This window comes from Erythrolamprus reginae, chromosome 2 (assembly GCF_031021105.1).
Source record: "Erythrolamprus reginae isolate rEryReg1 chromosome 2, rEryReg1.hap1, whole genome shotgun sequence".
Classification (NCBI taxonomy): Eukaryota; Metazoa; Chordata; class Lepidosauria; order Squamata; family Dipsadidae; genus Erythrolamprus; species Erythrolamprus reginae.
This window is the reverse complement of record NC_091951.1, coordinates 68,803,893-68,821,338: the sequence shown is the minus strand read 5'-3', so window position 1 is coordinate 68,821,338 and position 17,446 is coordinate 68,803,893. Positions and strand designations below refer to the sequence as shown.

Genomic DNA, 17,446 nt, shown 5'->3' with positions numbered 1-17,446 from the left:
CGGGACCCAGAGAAGACCCACTCTGTGGGACCTAACTGGTCGCTGGGATTCGTGCGGCAGAAGGCGGTCCCTGAGATATTCTGGCCCGGTGCCATGAAGGGCTTTATAGTTTCATCAAAGTTTCATGAGTAAACTTAAAGGATTTTGGGGATCCCATACATAGCTAGTTGACAGATTTGGAAGCTCAACCAGAGACAAGGAAGAGTCATGACATTTTAAGTTGTTTGTTGGAGTGGAATGATTTAGTCCTAAATGACCTGTTTAGAGAATGGCTGGCCAATGACTTGAAAGACAATTGGTGAGACAAGGCACCCAAAATACCCTGGAAGGGCTCTATCAATGTTGGGTAATCAGTGTTGTGTAATGTTAACGCCTGACTGGAAAGACTGAAGTAAGGAAGAAGTGGGAAGGAGGAAAGCAATTTACAGCCTGTTATGCCTCCCAATCACCTCTTTGGAATACAACATTGGAGAACCTAGCCAGGAGATCATTGGCATCCAGAGAGAAATGGGGTTTTCCAGCGAAGGGAGGCTCAGGGAAATCCCAGCAATGCAAGAACGTGCACTTCGGCTACCAACGGAAGTCTGGAAATGGGGATTCCCAGCGAGGGGAGGCTCAGGGAAATCCCAGCGCTTCGGCTGGCAACGGAAGTCCGGAGGCAGGGCATCCCAGTGGCAGCTCGGGTTCATAAGGTGAAAATAGTTCAGAAGAAGAATTGCATTAATTAGGCTGCCATTAATACTTGACATGGAAGATCCTAGTTCCACAAATTAGACTAATGGGAGAAGGTGTTGGTCCTGTTGTGATGAAAGCAGTGATGACCTACCAAAATGTTTACTACCACACTGTGGGCATGACTTCTACATTTTGTTTCAACATCTTTCAATGCAAATTTATTTATTGGTTGGTTGGTTTTTATGCTGCCCTTCTCGAGGCGACTCAGGGTGGCGTACTACAATTGGGTGTTCTTGGGTGGAGCTGCATTTTCGCTACCCCACTGCGTTCTCCCCCATCTGGGCAGTAGCCCACCCTGATTATCTACTATATAAAGTGTATGTATATACACACACACACAGCTCTTCTAAAATTGTACATATTCAACCCCATTTACTGTGATAGGAAAAACATACCCTGACCAAAATTTTGCTACTGGTACTGCGTACCTGACTGTACCCATAGGAGCCCACCACTAGGTGAAACGTATGTAACCATCAAAAGAAATCTGAATATGATGAAATAATTGATGTATCATATGACAGCTTTTCCAACTTGATATCCACCAGATATGGAGTATACTGAGCTAAGAGAGAGATTCAATTGTGTTCAATTGTGATATTGCTTGCTTAAAAAAAAAAAAAAAGTAATAGCACCAGCCAAGATATTTACAAACAGAAGATTAGACAAACACATAGAAAAAAAAGGTTACTCATAACTATTTATTGTACATCTTTATCCCATTCTCTTTTTAAAAAAAATACAGGGGATACTGGAGAATATTTGTAGCTCAGAGTTGAAATGATGAGTGATAGATGCTCTCTAAGCTTGGTTGTTTTATGTTGACATTCCATTACCCAAACAAGATAACACTAGTGGAGTTTGCTCTCATTTTAATTTGCTCTCAACTTACCTATCCTGGCATTCATTTATTGTATAGATCTGTGCCTTTAAAGCACTTTCTGTTAAAAAATAGAACAACCTAAGGCAGTAAGTTTCTTAGATCACAACTCCAAAAGACCCTCTGAAGCTTGGGCAGAAATGATAATTCTTGATTTGGTTGAAAATATTCAAATACATGCTTGGAGAATGGGCTTATTGGTTTCATTTATTCATTATATATTTAAAATATCTATGCAGTTGCCTATGTGGTGGTTTTCACATTTTTTTTTGCTACCTGTTTGGTGAGCATGGTTAGGTGGGGGGCATGTGACTGAGTGGGCATGGCCAACTTGATGTCACTCATACCCATGCCCACTCGGTCACATGACACCCCCAACCTAGTCACATCCATAGGAAAAGGTAGGAATTTTTTTTGAAATTTTCACATATCTATCTCATCCTCCCTTCACCAGTCATCCCTGTTTTCCCTCCTTAATTGGCCCCTGCCCTAGCCCCACTTCCTACTGCACCACCACCTCTATCTTTGGCTGCTTACCTTCCACAGCAGCTGGTACAGCGTCCAGAAGTCAAGCTGACTTGAGTTTTGGTAGCTGCCGCTGCTGAAAAGCAGCTGGCAAAGAAGCCACTGCAGCCACCGAAAAGTAACAGAGGTCGTTGAAAAATCTGCTGCCATGCTTTCGCCACCATATTCTTTGCACATGCGCATCCAATTAAACTTGAAAGGCAATGGGATGCGCATGCACGAAGAACATGAAGATGATGAATATGGTGAGTGGGAAAAATGAGCAGAGACCATGGGACCAGTTCAGCACCACGGAGAGTCTGCTATATTCTATGAAACTCTGGGCAGCTCCCAGCCAGCTTACCTCAATTAAAGATACACCTTTGATGAACTGAAATCTCAGTGAATTGAAATAAATTTAATGTATGAGGACTTAGTTTCAATCTACCCTGATGCATTATTGAAAGATCAGAAATGGCTTCAAGGGAAGTTGCACACCTGTTTTGTAGGATCATTACCACAATTACAATAAGAAGCACAAAGGATGCTTCAGTTTCAGGATAAGGAGATGAATCATTAGTTCCTAGTCCTATAGCTATAAAGAGTCTACTGTCCATAAGTTAATTGTATAAATAAATCTTCCAAAATACACCCCCGTTTGTTGAGCAAATAAAAACAACCCCTTTAAAAGTATCAATTATCACAAGATAAAGGGAACAAGTATATTTTAATTAATTATTCTTCCTGTTCTTGCACATTATATCCTTCTTTGTTTCATTTTCATTTTTCAATTATTTTTTTCATCTTTTAATTCTTTTTTCTACTTTCTCTTCTCATTTTCAGTCTGAATGGGCTTCCTTGTAACAGATAAACAGGTATTCCCATGCAAGTCATGTAAAATTGTAAAAGAGCAGAACAAGAATGAAATTACCAGTGCATTTTCGATCCGTGTCTTCCTTTTTTGACCCACTAATTGTTAACTTGCAGTTGAAGTTTTCTTCCCAATATTCTGCAAACCATACATTTCTTCTGTTGTTTTCCAATGTGCGGGATGTAAAATAGGTATCAAATCCTAAAAAGACAGAGAGAACAAAAGTTGCTTTTCCATACAAGAAGAGTTACCTTCAACTGTCAACTCACAAGTCAGCTTTACGGACTTTAAAAGTCTAAGAATACATCATCCAAATCACTGATATTCACCAGGTTTTATTCTGCAGGATCCAATTTGCTTTGGTCACTGAGACCAGAGGCTTTGTTTTTCATGCTGAGATAATTTCTCTCTATTGGAATGTGCCCAGTTTTTATTCTCTTGGCATTGCCTTATGAGTAGGTGATATGTGCGTTGACCTGATAAATCACACGGTCTGTATCCTTTTAGCTTCTGCTGTTTGGTTTACAGAACAGGAGCAGAAGCAGCTTCAGAGCAATGCATTGTAATAAATCAATGGACACAGCAGCTAAATCCTAGTCTTACATTCTGAATGCTGACCTTTGTACCGGAGGCATACAAAGCTCACAGGGGAAGAAGGATTGGGGGGCGGAGGGAGTGGCAGAGGGATGGGAGTGTCAAATTGCTTTCAGTTTGGGCAATGAGGCACTGACAGCTATTAATGGGACTTCATGCAGCATGAAAGAGCAATGACTAGCTGTGATAACTGAGCTGTCAGCACAACTCATGCATTACAGGATTATAAATCTTTTGCAAAGCTTGGCTGTATCAGGTATCTGTATGACTGAGCTCTAAATGGAATTTTGCTTTTGTTTTATCTCACTCTGTCTCTGAGTGCGGTAGGGCACCCCCACATGTATATGTGTTTCTTACTTCTCTCATTAACAAAATAGCGTGTGCACTTGCTTAATTATGCCGCTTGGAGAAATGCACTTCACACATAGCACTGACTACATAAGTTCATCAAAGTTTTGGGAAGTCATTGGTACAAAAAGTCAAATGAAAAATAATGAATAGCAAAAATGATTGGGGTCATTGAAACTTTGATATCCTCAATGAATGAATGTATCTGAATCTGGTTGATTAATTTTTAACTGTGGGATTTTTAGAATGTAATTTTATTACATTTCTAACATGTTGCAAGAGACTCAGGAGAAGGGTAGCATAGAAATCAAATTAATAAATAAATAAAAATAAATAAATCTTGTGCAATTTTCCCCTCTTGTTCCTCTACAACTTCTCAAACAGAGAAGTAAGAAACTATGTCAAGGAATAAAAAGAGACAGGAAGAACATGGAAAGGGAGGAAAAGAAGAACACAGCTATACAAATGAAAATGTACTCCTTTGGGGATTCATCCAAATAGTAAAATTTTCTTCTGTATGCTGATTCTTCCCTTGAAATAAAAAACACATGATGTTAGTTGTAACAACCCAAAGGTTTATCCTGTCTACCTCCACATGAAAATTAAATACATTTTTTAAAATGTTCTTGCCTCTATAGTCTTTAAACTGAAATCATGTCAAAAACATTGAAATCATTTGCCCAATGCCTCTGTGTTGTTCCAAAAATATTGAAATTAAGCAAGAGATTTTTCACAACAACGTATTTATACTTGGATTAGAATGATTAGTTAGAACCATGATAAATGTTTACTTCAGTTTCCACCATGGTTACATAATAAGCATTGTAATCAGCTTAATATTTTCTTAATTAGCCAAACCAACAATATCGTTAACGGTCAAAAGCTTCTTTTTTATTGACAATATAAATACCCTACTTATTCTATTTCATGAAATATTGACTTTGTTTCACATAGCACATTTAATATTTTCTTCTTTAGTCACACAAGAAATAGCTTTTGAATTGAAGTTATTATAAAATACAGTATAAGAAAAAGAAAGGTTCCTTTCAGGCCATGAAAACTTAGATTTAGATTGGTTATTCCTCAACTTAGACCAATTCATTTAGTGACTGTGAACAGTTACAATGACACTGAAAAAAGTGATTGATGACCATTTTTCACAGTTAGAACCGTTGCAGCATTTCCATGATCATGTGATCAAAATTCAATTGCTTGGGAATATTTATAAAAGTTACTGTGTCCCAAAATCATGTGATCCTGTTTTGTGACTTTCTGGCAAGCAAAGTCAATGAGGAAGCCAGGTTCACTAAACAATGTTACTAACTTATCAACTGCAGCAAAGGTCATAAAATGAGGGAAAACTCACTTTAAAATGTCTCACTTAAAAACAAAAAAAATTGGTATTGATTTTGGTCATAAGGTGAGGACTACCTATATTCCAAGTGTTCTAAATTTGGGGCACATGCATAATACATGTCATCTAAACTGCCACCAATGAGTATATAAAATGAATTTGTAGAACATAAGAACATAAGAAGAGCCATGCTGAATCAGGCCAAAGCCCATCAAGTCCAGTATTCTGTATCACACAGTGGCCCACTAATTGTACATGGGGATCTTGAGCAGAAAGAGAAGGCAAAATCCTCCCTTTCCCTTGACCCCCAACAAATGGTACCCAAGGGTACCAAAGATTGCCTGCCTCAAATAACATAGAAGTGGCACATGGACATCCGTTTCAATAACCACAGTGGTTTGTTTTATTTCAAGTATAGGTAAATTAGTGTTAATATGATTGCCTGATTGCATAAGGACAATTTTCTGTCTACCATTATCTTTCTGTTTCAACATTAAGCATGGCAGGAACTGGGAATATTTGAAGAATCTGATCCTTTCAAGTACTAGTACAAGTTGTTTTGAAACGTAACTCCTCAACCAAAGCATAAATCAGGATTTTATAATTCCAAAAACGTTTTTCTGCCCAAAACCATAATAAAGTGCATTTGATTTCAATATGAATTTTAATATGGATTATATAACTCTCATATTATATGCAAAAAGCATTTATTCCTCTAAAACTATTATAAACTGTCTTCTGGGAAAGAAGTCATAAAAAAGTTACAGTATACTAACACAAACATTTTACTTTAAATGTTATGAAAGAGGGTGATGATAAATTATTATTTTTACTCTGGCCCTGAACGATGTAGGGCTTTAAAGGTAATAACCAAAACCTTGAATTGTGACTGGAGACTGATAGGAAGCCAGTGCAGCTCGTGAAGAAATGGTGTAGTATGTGGGTATATCTGCGCACACCTACCACAGCTCATGCAGCTGCATTCTGGCCCAACTACTAAACAAATAATTCCCTCAGCACTGTCAGACTTTCTACTAAATCTGCACTTCTATTCTACTAGTTTTTCTCATCATTCCTATCAACCATTTCCTCCCATGTTGACTGTATGACTATAACTTGTTGCTTATATCCTAAGATTTTTATTAATATTGCTTATTCATTGCTTATTTGACCCCTATGACAATCATTAAGTGTCGTACCACATGATTCTTGACAAATGTATATTTTATTTTATGTACGCTGAGAGCATATGCACCAAGACAAATTCCTTGTGTGTCCAATCAACACAACCCTGTAGTCTCCAAACACTCTTCAAAGATAGCCCCATGTAGAGCGCATTGCAATAATCCAGCTGTGAAGTTATAAAGGCATGAGTGACCATGAGAAGAGCCTCTCAATCTAAGAAGGGTTGCAATTGGTGCACTAGTCAAACCTTTGCAAAGGTTCCCCCAGCTAAAGCTGTCATATGATGATCTAATCTTAGCTGTGAGTGTAGGAGGACACCCAAATTGTGAACCCGTTCTGAGGGGGTTAATGTCTCTGCCCGCAGAACCATGGAAGGACAGACGACATAATCCTTTGAAGGCAGTATCCTTCATATTTATTTATTATTAAACGTATTCTCCAAGTATCCCTTTTTTAAAAAAAAACCCAAAAACTCAATATTCACTTGTTATTTTCAATTTCAGTTATTTTACACCATCAATTATTTATGTGTTTTGGATAAAACATAACCACTTCTCCATTAATGAAAAACTATTCCTAGCATTTTCTAAGGCTGGAAGTGAAAATCCCTATTTAATATACCTCACCAAAATCTTCTAACATTTCAGAAGAGTTGTATATACTACTTTCCAACTAGTAAGAACAAAATGTTAATTAAGGCTTGCTGCAAAATAATACCTATGTTAAATCAAAGGGCAGTAGTATAACTGAACATCTATACCATGAAATAATCTCAATTTGGCCAAGAACAGTTGAAAGTTTTTCATCTACTGTAATTCACTTCAATATATTTGTTGGTTAAAATATCTAATAAGGATTAAAATTGGAATCCACAGACTTAATGGAAATGTTAACTTTTGAGCTATGTTTATTGAAATTGCATCTACCCTGTTTTCCCCAAAATAAGAAACATTGCGATGTGATATGGTGGCAAAGGTAAGCGGAACCCACTACTGATTTCAGAAATGTATATGATTGATACAAGGAATTTAAATAATTCAGACATAATAGCATGGCTAAGAGATAATTGGAAGAGATGGTCTAAGTCAGTGTTTCCCAACCTTGGCAACTTGGAGATATTTGAACTTCAACTCCCAGAATTCCCCAGCCAGCATTCACTGACTGGGGGATTCTGGGAATTGAAGTCCAAATATCTCTAAGTTGCCAAGGTTGGGAAACACTGGTCTAGGTTAAGACAGTATAGTCTTAACTATAGTCTAAGTTAAGACAGTATAGTATAATAAGACCAATTAGTTTCCCAATTATTTATTTATTCATTCATTCATTCATTCATTCATTCATTCATTTATTTATGCCGCCCAACTCCCTAGGGACTTGATCTTGAACACACGCCTACCATTACTGAAGGAGAACATCAGGAATTGCTATGAAATAGTGAACTTAATAGCAGCACTGAAATCAAAGAAGTTGATATGGGTGAATATTAAAGTAGAATACTCAAACCTCAAAAATCAGGAACTATCAAACTGTATGTCAGAACAGATGATGGAAATGGCCAAAAAAAAAAAGGGTAGTGGTGGTGTGGTGGGGAGACAAAACCAATAAAGACAAATAACTCAGGAAGGAAATTAAGAAAGAATTATAGAGCATTTGTTCTTAATAGGGTGATAAAAATTAATCAGAGCTATAATTACAGTAACTATCTTTACTATTAAAATAAAATAAAATACCTTTCACTATTGCAATTTTCATACTTTAAATCAATGTTAAGATGGTTGTTAGACATATTAGCTATCTCACATATTTTATGGAGTATCCACTAATATAGGTTTGTCCATCCAATTCCTACCCCTTTAAAAAGCTGCTTATTAGGTAAATTGTATGTTTCTTGCAACTTGCTATTGTTGTTGTTGTTGTTGTTGTTGTTGTTGTTGTTGTTGTTATGATTATGATTATGATTATGATTATGATTATTATTATGATGTCAATACAACACAGCAAACAAGATCACTATGCTGGATTTTGTATTTCATCACCAGTCGGGCGCTTCCCAAGCACTTAGGACTGCGTGATGTAACGGCAAATTATGTTTGCTGATCCCAGTAAAGTGGCCTTTTGCATTTGACAGATGGAGATTTTGTCAATTCCGATGGTTTTCAAATGTCTGCTGAGATCCTTTGGCACTGCGCCCAGCATGCCAAGTACCACTGGGACCACTTTCACTGGCTTATGCCAGTCGTTGCAGCTCAATTTTTAGATCTTCATATTTCACTAATTTCTCTAGCTGCTTCTCCTCAATTCTGCTGTCCCATGGGATTGTGATGTCGATGATCCATACTTTCTTTTTCTCCACAATCAGGATGTCTGGTGTGTTATGCTTCAGAATTCGGTCAGTCGGAAGTCGGAAGTCCCACAGTAGTTTTGCTTGCTCATTTTTGACCACTTTTTTAGGCTTATGATCCCACCAGTTCTTTGCTACTGGTAAATGGTAGTTCTGGCACAAGTTCCAGTGGATCATCTGTGCCACAGAATCATGTCTATGCTTGTAGTCAGTCTGTGCGATCTTTTTGCAGCAGCTGAGTATGTGATCGATTGTTTCATCTGCTTCTTTACAGAGTCTGCACTTTGGATCGTCTGTTGATTTTTCAATTCTGACTTTGACAGCATTTGTTGGGCGGCCGAAGGAACCTTCCCTGGGTCTTCCCCCTCTTGCTGGCGGGCGGGCGAGCGGCGGGCATCAGCGAGGAGCCGGGGTTTCCCCTTTGCGTGGGCGGCCGGGAAGACCCAGGGAAGGTTCCTTCGGCCGCCCAGCAGCTGATCTGCTCGGTAGTGCAGCAGCAGCGAGGAGCCGAATCTGGGTTTCCCCTTTGTGTGGGCGGCGGGGAACGCAAACTCCACCATCTACGCATGCGCAGCCATAGAAAAAAAGGGCACGCATGCGCAGATGGTGTTTTTACTTCCGCAACCCTACATCCCAAAAAATCGATTATCGCAAGGGGTCTTGGAACGGAACCCTCGTGATAATAGAGGGATCACTGTACAATAAAATCAACCAGCCAATTCATTCACAACCACACATTTCATTTGTTAAATGGGTGTGTGGTGTGGTGGGGGTTATTAATATTTGTTTGCAGTTTTTTCAGCAACACATTTATCCTTTCAAAACAAACAAAAAAATCAGAGCCCATTTATGTTTCAACTGGCTACTTTATCATATCACCTTGTAGATGGAATATAAAATATTTCTGAAGATATGTTTCCCAGCATCATACTCATATATCAGTATAATCAGCTTACTTAATAGCAAATGGGTAAAGAGAAAACACTAATTTTAATATAGGCTGAAAGAAATTAAATATAATGCAAAAAAATTCCAACTACAGAAAGGGAGGGAGGGAGGGAGGAAGGAAGGGAGGAAAGGAGGAAGGGAGGAAGGAAGGAAGCAAGGGAGGGAGGGAGGGAGGAGGGACTCCTATTGGGACTCCTATTTCGGTCCCATTTCCCATTTATCCCCTCCTGATCACATGATTAAAAACATAGATATCAATGTAAATTAAAACATACAGTAAAAACATCTGTTAAAGAAAATAATGGATATATTTTTAAAACGTGCATGCTAAAAACAAAGTTGTTACTCATCAGGTAAGTACAGAAGTTATAAAAATTTCACAGTGGCAGAAGGGCTTATAAAATCTTATTTAAAGGGGCTTTTAAAAATCTTATTTCCATTAGAGAGGCAAAAGATTGTTGCATAGAAGATAAAGATGTTTAATTTTCTTGCTAGGTACACTTTGAAAAGAAGTTTTTTTTTCCCTTTGGCAAAGGACCTTGTACAGAAAGATGTGGATAACTTACTATTTTATGTCTACTATTTCATTTAGTGTTTTAATTCAGTAGCTGCTTTTGAAGGTTATAAACAGTTTTCACTGGTACTCAGTTTCAGAAAGTTAATTATTAAAGAACATATTTTCATGAGTGATTAATTCTTGGTATTAATCTCTAAGCATATATTATCTCAAGTTTAAAATCAACTACAAATACTCTATACTATTTTAAATAATGTGACAAAGATTTCTGCTGTTCAGGATCCAACAGGAGACTAATTATTTTACAAATATTTTTGCTGAATTGTCCTTGTATTTGGGAATTGTTCATGCATTTGTGATGGGAAGGAAGACAAACTCAATCGCCAAATAGGAGACATAGGAAGAACACCCAGAGTTAGGCAGAAATATCTCAAGTGCCTATACACAAATGCAAAAAGCCTGGTGAATAAACACAGTAAACTTAAAATATTACTATATGAAGGTAGATACAACATAGTTACTACAGAAGTACAAGTCACAAAGGAAGAAAAACCCCTAGAATGACATAGTAATAGGAGTATACTGTAGGCCACCCAATCAAGCAGAAAAAATGAATATCCTTTTTGCCAACCAACTAACAAACATATGTAGGAAACACACTGCAGTAATAATGGGGGACTTCAACTACCTGGATATCAACTGAAAAACTAATTCTGCACTAACTGAGAAATATGTGGACATAATATACTTAGACTTCAGCAAAACATTTGACAAAGTAGACCACAACCTACTTATTTATTTATTTGTTTGTTTGTGCAATAAACAATACATATTGAAGAGAATAGACATGTATTAATATATATAAAGAAAAGGATAGAAGAAAAGATATAAAAATAGAGAAGATATATGAAAGGAAGAAAAGATATATGAGATAAAGGAGAGACAATTGGACAGGGGACGAAAGGTACACTGGTGCACTTATGTATGCCCCTTACTGACTTCTTAGGAACCTGGAGAGATCAATCGTGGATAGTCAAAGTCTTCATAAGCTAGGGAAAAGTGGGATAAACAGCTTCACCATCAGATGGATTCATAACTGGCTGATTAACCGTACTCAACAAGTAGTCCTCATTGGGTCTAAGTCTACATGGAAAGAAGTAAGCAGTGGGGTATCACAAGGTTCCATCTTAGGCCCAGTACTCTTTAATATCTTCATAAATGACCTAGATGAGAGAATAGAAGGTAATGTGACCAAATCTGCAGATGATACTAAGCTAGCAGGAATAGCTAACACCCTAGAGGAGAGGTTCAAGATCCAGATAGATCTTGACATTCTGGAACACCGGGCCCTATCTAACAAAATCAAATTCAATGCAGAGAAAAGTAAAGTCCTACACTTAGGTAAGAAAAACTAAAAATATACACATAAACTGGGTGAAACTAGACTTGAAAGCAGTGACTTTGAGAGGGATCTTGGAGTCTTGGTGTTGTAAATGCTCCTCATCCAACTCTGGTAATGATAGATTCTGAGGATAAGCCAGGCCCATCTTGGTACCCTGGGAGAGTGTTGTTGCCAGTTGATGCAGAGAGTGAGAATGAAAGAGAAATAGACCTGGATGAAACTGAAGGACCACCAGAGGTGACAGATATGTCAATGACAGTAGAGTCTGATTTAGAGAAGGAAGATCAGGAGACTTTACTTGATACTCACTTTAGAAGATTAAGAAAAAGACAAGAATAGTTGTATGGAAAAATGAAGTAGTCTGGAGTTTGTAACTCTAGGGAATTGTTGACCACTTCCTATAGGTATTTAACATATAACCCTTCCCTGGTAAAAAGCTGAAGGGATTAGATCCTGTAGCCTAGAGGTTAATTCTCTGCCTTACAAAGTAAAGGCTGCAAGTTCAAATCCCAGTGAGAGGGAATGGCTAGTTGATGAAGTCAGAACAAGGCTGAAATAGATCTATTCTAGTCTCCCTTAATTTTCAAATTCAGCAAAATGTCATTATAGAGAGTCCTTATTTAGTGAATGCCTCTTACAGTGATCATTCATAGTTACAACAAGGATTTAGCAACCAATTCTCATATTTCCATCTTTGCAAGATTGTAAAGCAAAGGAAATCATAATCACCATCAGTTTCACTTAAAGTTCCCCCTCTGCTTAATGACCAAGTTTTTGGTCCCAATTATGATTGCTTATACAATTACTATTTATATGACAATACATTGGAAGGAAGGTGATGAGCCATCACTTTCATATAGTAGGCACTCTGGATTCATATTGGACTGTGTTTATAATATAATGGGATAATCTAGACATCCTGATAGCCATGAATGCTGATTTCAGCAAATTTGAAGTAAAGAAAAAAAATTATAAATACTTTTTTTCTGGTTTTGGGGCAGAATAAGCCTGAACTTTGACAGTATCCTTAATTCTAATTTCGATAAGAATCTGAAATTACTCTCTGCTAACTTATTACAGGAATAGACAAGATTTTGCTTTATCTACACTTTCCAAACCTATATAAAAAGGAATTTTAGTTATAAATTTATACCTGCAGAGTTCAGAACTTAAAAATAAAATCAGTTGCAAAAATGCATGCATTACAAAAAATGAATATAAAAATATGTATGATAGAAGAAGTGCATATAAAATTTAAATATTGAGAAAAATATACCATGCATATACATAGAGAAGCACAGCACATAAATCTTTGTGCAAACTTGAAGTAAATTCCAGTGATTGTGCCCCCCACACAATATGGAATCATTTCATTTGATACTGCACTGAAAATATTCAAGTTGGATTTTATTTCATCCACAAACTACTCAGAGTAGATGACTTGAGTCTGAAGTTAATGGGATTCAAGCTGGAAAGCATATTCCTGAGTATTTTTCTTTTTTTCTGCCATACATCCAAACAAACCGTGTCCTTTTATTGTCTGTTCTCTCCCATTCTGAAGCTCATTAAATGTTGCAATAAAATGGTGGAAATGAGTGTTATTGCGTGACAGCTAATTGAAATGGCCCATTCATCAAATTTGATGTTGCCCAAGTCTTTAATCTTTTCAACATTAAATGAATTCTATTCAATTAGGGCATAGTGGTGCCAGTTCTCCTGGCTGAGTTTGCTTATATCCCTGCTGCTTTTAGGCTTAGTCTGGGTGAGAGGTGATCTGGGGTGGGCATTTAAAGTAGGATTTTAAGGCATGCAAGATGTAGAGGAGACATTGTGGATCAGGTTGTGGCTGGGGAAAAAGTAGGAGAATGAGCTACAGAAGAAAACCCTGCCCTATTGGACTGCCTGATGGATTTGTGCCTTGACTACTACAATAGCTGGTGGTATTTATAAATATAAATATATTTATGAATATTACAAATATTATAAATATTTGTAACTATATAAATATATTTATAAACATAAATAAATAAATAAATAAATATAGTACCTGTTTGCCTATCTCTGAGATGAGCTCCACAGCCCAATCTATGTTCACCTTTGTTTAGTTTCAGTTTAGGCTGCCAACTAGTAGAAAAAGCAGAGTAAGATGCCTGCATAGTGGTAGAAGCAGAGTGGAAGGGGGTTAATGTGTGTGCTAGGGCATAGGCAATGACGTTAGATGACCAGGCATTCAGTACAGTGAACAATATTTCAACTGGAAATCTGTGAACTGCTAACCTCTGTTGGTGGCTGTCACTGTCTATCTCAGTGGTTCACAACCTTTCTAATGCCGTGATCCCTTAATACAGTTCCTCTTGTTGTGGTAGCCCCCAACCATAAGTCTAGCGCCAATTCTCCCAACAGAGCTTTAAGCTGATTGACAGGAAGATCAGAGGGACACCCCCAACGTAAACGCCCGATTGATCAGATTGTAAAAATATGTTCCAAGGTGCCAGAATAGAAGCTTTCGTTCCTAACACCATGGGAAATTTGTATTTTCCCAGGGTCTTAGGCGACTCATCTCAAATGGTCATTCGACCCCCAAAGGGGTCCCAACCCCTAGGTTGAGAACCACTGGTCTATCTGATCACGTTTTGGAAGAAGATAGTGCTTCCTAGGCAAACTAAATCAAACTAACAGGATTCATATTTTTGGTTTTCAAAAAGTAACTGGAGTATCTGTGCAAGCTTTTGGTTGAGTTTCAGAATGCTTTTGTATGTGCGTCCTCGAAGGTATTCTGAAAATTGGAATCATCAGGACAAAATAAAGCTGATCCAGAGTGCACCCACACAACCAAGCTCAGCAATTCATCAGTACAATTATTCCCACCACCCACCCCCAACCTTTCTGGCTTGATGGATAGAGGAGGAAGAGGTGGCAACAGCAATAGGGCAGGGAAGAGGTGATGGTTTTATGGGTGTGCATACATTGCTTTCAGAAATGCAGCTTCATTTCGCACATGTAATTCATCCACTTCTGCGGCTTGGTACCGAATGGGCAGCAGCCCACCACTGGGCTTTGGACCAGGAGTTAGGGACCCCTGCCCTAAGAACAAAATGATGGCTTGCTTTGGGTCAGTCGGGCTTTTTCTGGAGTGTTTGAGCACATTTAAAAAGCAAATAATTATTGCAGTTAGTCAGCCTGCTTCCTGTTGCAGTGTTCATTCTTCTTTCCCCTCTGCATTATGTTAGGCCCTGTTGTCTATAAGAGGCTTCGGTGTGTGGTGAAAAATCACATAACTCTGGTTGGCTGGTGAAGTTCAGGAATGTATATAGAAACATAGAAATATAGAAGACTGACGGCAGAAAAAGACCTCATGATCCATCTAGTCTGCCCTTATACTATTTTCTGTATTTTATCTTAGGATGGATATATGTTTATCCCAGGCATGTTTAAATTCAGTTACAGTGGATTTACCAACCACCTCTGCTGGAAGTTTGTTCCAAGGATCTACTACTCTTTCAGTGAAATAATATTTTCTCATGTTGCTTTTGATCTTTCCCCCAACTAACTTCAGATTGTGTCCCCTTGTTCTTATGTTCACTTTCCTATTAAAACCACTTCCCTCCTGGACCTTATTTAACCCTTTAATATATTTAAATGTTTCGATCATGTTCCCCCTTTTCCTTCTGTCCTCCAGACTATACAGATTGAGTTCATTAAGTCTTTCCTGATACGTTTTATGCTTAAGACCTTCCACCATTCTTGTAGCCCATCTTTGGACCCGTTCAATTTTGTCAATATCTTTTTGTAGGTGAGGTCTCCAGAACTGAACACAGTATTCCAAATGTGGTCTCACCAGCACTCTATATAGCTGGATCATAATCTCCCTCTTCCTGCTTGTTATACCTCTAGCTATGCAGCCAAGGATCCTACTTGCTTTCCCTACCGCCTGACTGCACTGTTCACCCATTTTGAGACTGTCAGAAATCACTACCCCTAAATCCTTCTCTTCTGAAGTTTTTGCTAACACAGAACTGCCAATACAATACTCAGATTGAGGATTCCTTTTCCCCAAGTGCATTATTTTACATTTGGAAACATTAAACTGTATATATTTTGTTCAGGTGCACAATTTATGCAAAAGCCGTCCACAATGCATTCTGGTATAAAAGTTATATTGAAATTGTCTGTTTGACCTCTTTTCTGCCGCACTTCCATTCCCCACCCTCCCTTCAGCACTTCAAGTTTTAAAAGATGAATTGCTTTGCTGAGCAAGGACAGGTACATGACTCACGATTACTATTTTGTTTTGCTAAATATACTTTACATTTAAAATGTAAATGCTGGCAACCACACAGGGAAGGATTTATTTGTTTCCCAGGGTCGGGATTCTCTCCTGGGAAACAGCAGTTATTTTCTTTCATTGTTCCTTTCCTTTTCTTTCCATCTAATCTTCTCATTCCACCAGGCAGAAAGTGCAATACTTTATTTTTGTTTCCTTTTGGCAGGCAGGTAGATAATAAAAACATGACAAATGGTGGCTAAACCTTTAAATACTGGAGAGGGGAGAGGCAAGACAAGTTTCTAACTATCTGCAAGGTTGAATTTGGGAGCAGACAAGATGTACATGTAGAAGATGTTTATTCTGAAACATTTCTTAATGCAATGAATAGAATTTATTTGTGCTCTATTCAACAGGATGTATTTTGTTTGAGACTTAAGAAGCACAAATACCAATAATCATCTCTTGTATTCCTTTCTTAATTAGACTATCCCCATGGCAAAAAAAAGAACATAGAATAATAGAGTTGGAGGGTCTGGTCCTGCTATTGTTCCCCCCTCTGTTCTAGAGCATGATTGTCCAACCTTTTGGCTATCCTGGGTCATTTGAGTGAGGGGGGATTGTCTTGGACCATTTTTAAAATATATAATATAGTTAATGCATATAAATTACATAATAGTGTTAAAAGCCTCTGGGATGTGAGTTGGACATGCTTCTTGGTTAATTTCCATCCATTGTTACTTGTCTTCTCTCTGTCTTTCTCTGTCTCTCTGTCTCTCTGTCTCTCTCTGTCTCTGTCTCTGTCTCTCTCTCTCTCTCTCTCTCTGTGTGAGTTATGTCTGTATTTGCAGTAGCTGAATCGGGCACGCAAGCGCATGGAGCGCACCATGAGCACTGGTGGGCTGGCAGCATGTAACTGCCTAGTAGCTACTTATATCTATCTATTCTGGTGAACCTGGGTCAAAAGGAAGGTGAAAATATATATTTTCTGATCTCCTATCAATTTTCATGGTTGAAATAATAAACATATCAAGTTTTATTTCAATAAAATCCATAATTCCACATCAAGTTTGAATTACACACACGCACACACAAACACACACTCCAAGTTTGCGCTCACAAAGAGAATAGACTAGCAGAAACTCAGTTTATTTTGGTTGTGGAGAAGGACAATAATATACCTCTTTCTCCTAAGTTTATAAATAATTATAACCTACCACTAATAAATAAATAAATAAATAAATAAATAAATAAATAAATAAATAAATAAATAAATAAATAAATAAATAAATAAATAATAAATAAATAAATAAATAAATAAATAAAAAATAAATAAATAAATAAATAAATAAATAAATAAATAAATAAATAAATAAACAAACAAACAAACAAACAAATAAACAAAAACAAACAAACAAACATACATACATACATACATACATACATACATACATACATACATACATACATATTTATTTATTTATGTTAGCCCTGAATGCATTC

The 17,446-nt window shown here is 37.4% G+C and overlaps 1 protein-coding gene across 5 annotated transcripts in view; it reads right to left on the bottom strand.

The window, feature by feature from the left end:
- GRM7 (glutamate metabotropic receptor 7) overlaps positions 1-17,446 on the bottom strand; it is a 553,799-nt gene that overhangs the window by 190,134 nt on the left and 346,219 nt on the right. For all 5 annotated transcript variants that reach the window (XM_070738269.1, XM_070738272.1, XM_070738271.1 and 2 more), the window contains exon 5: positions 3,051-3,191. In XM_070738269.1, the coding sequence (XP_070594370.1) occupies positions 3,051-3,191 (141 nt within the window). The remainder of the gene's footprint in view (positions 1-3,050; positions 3,192-17,446) is intronic.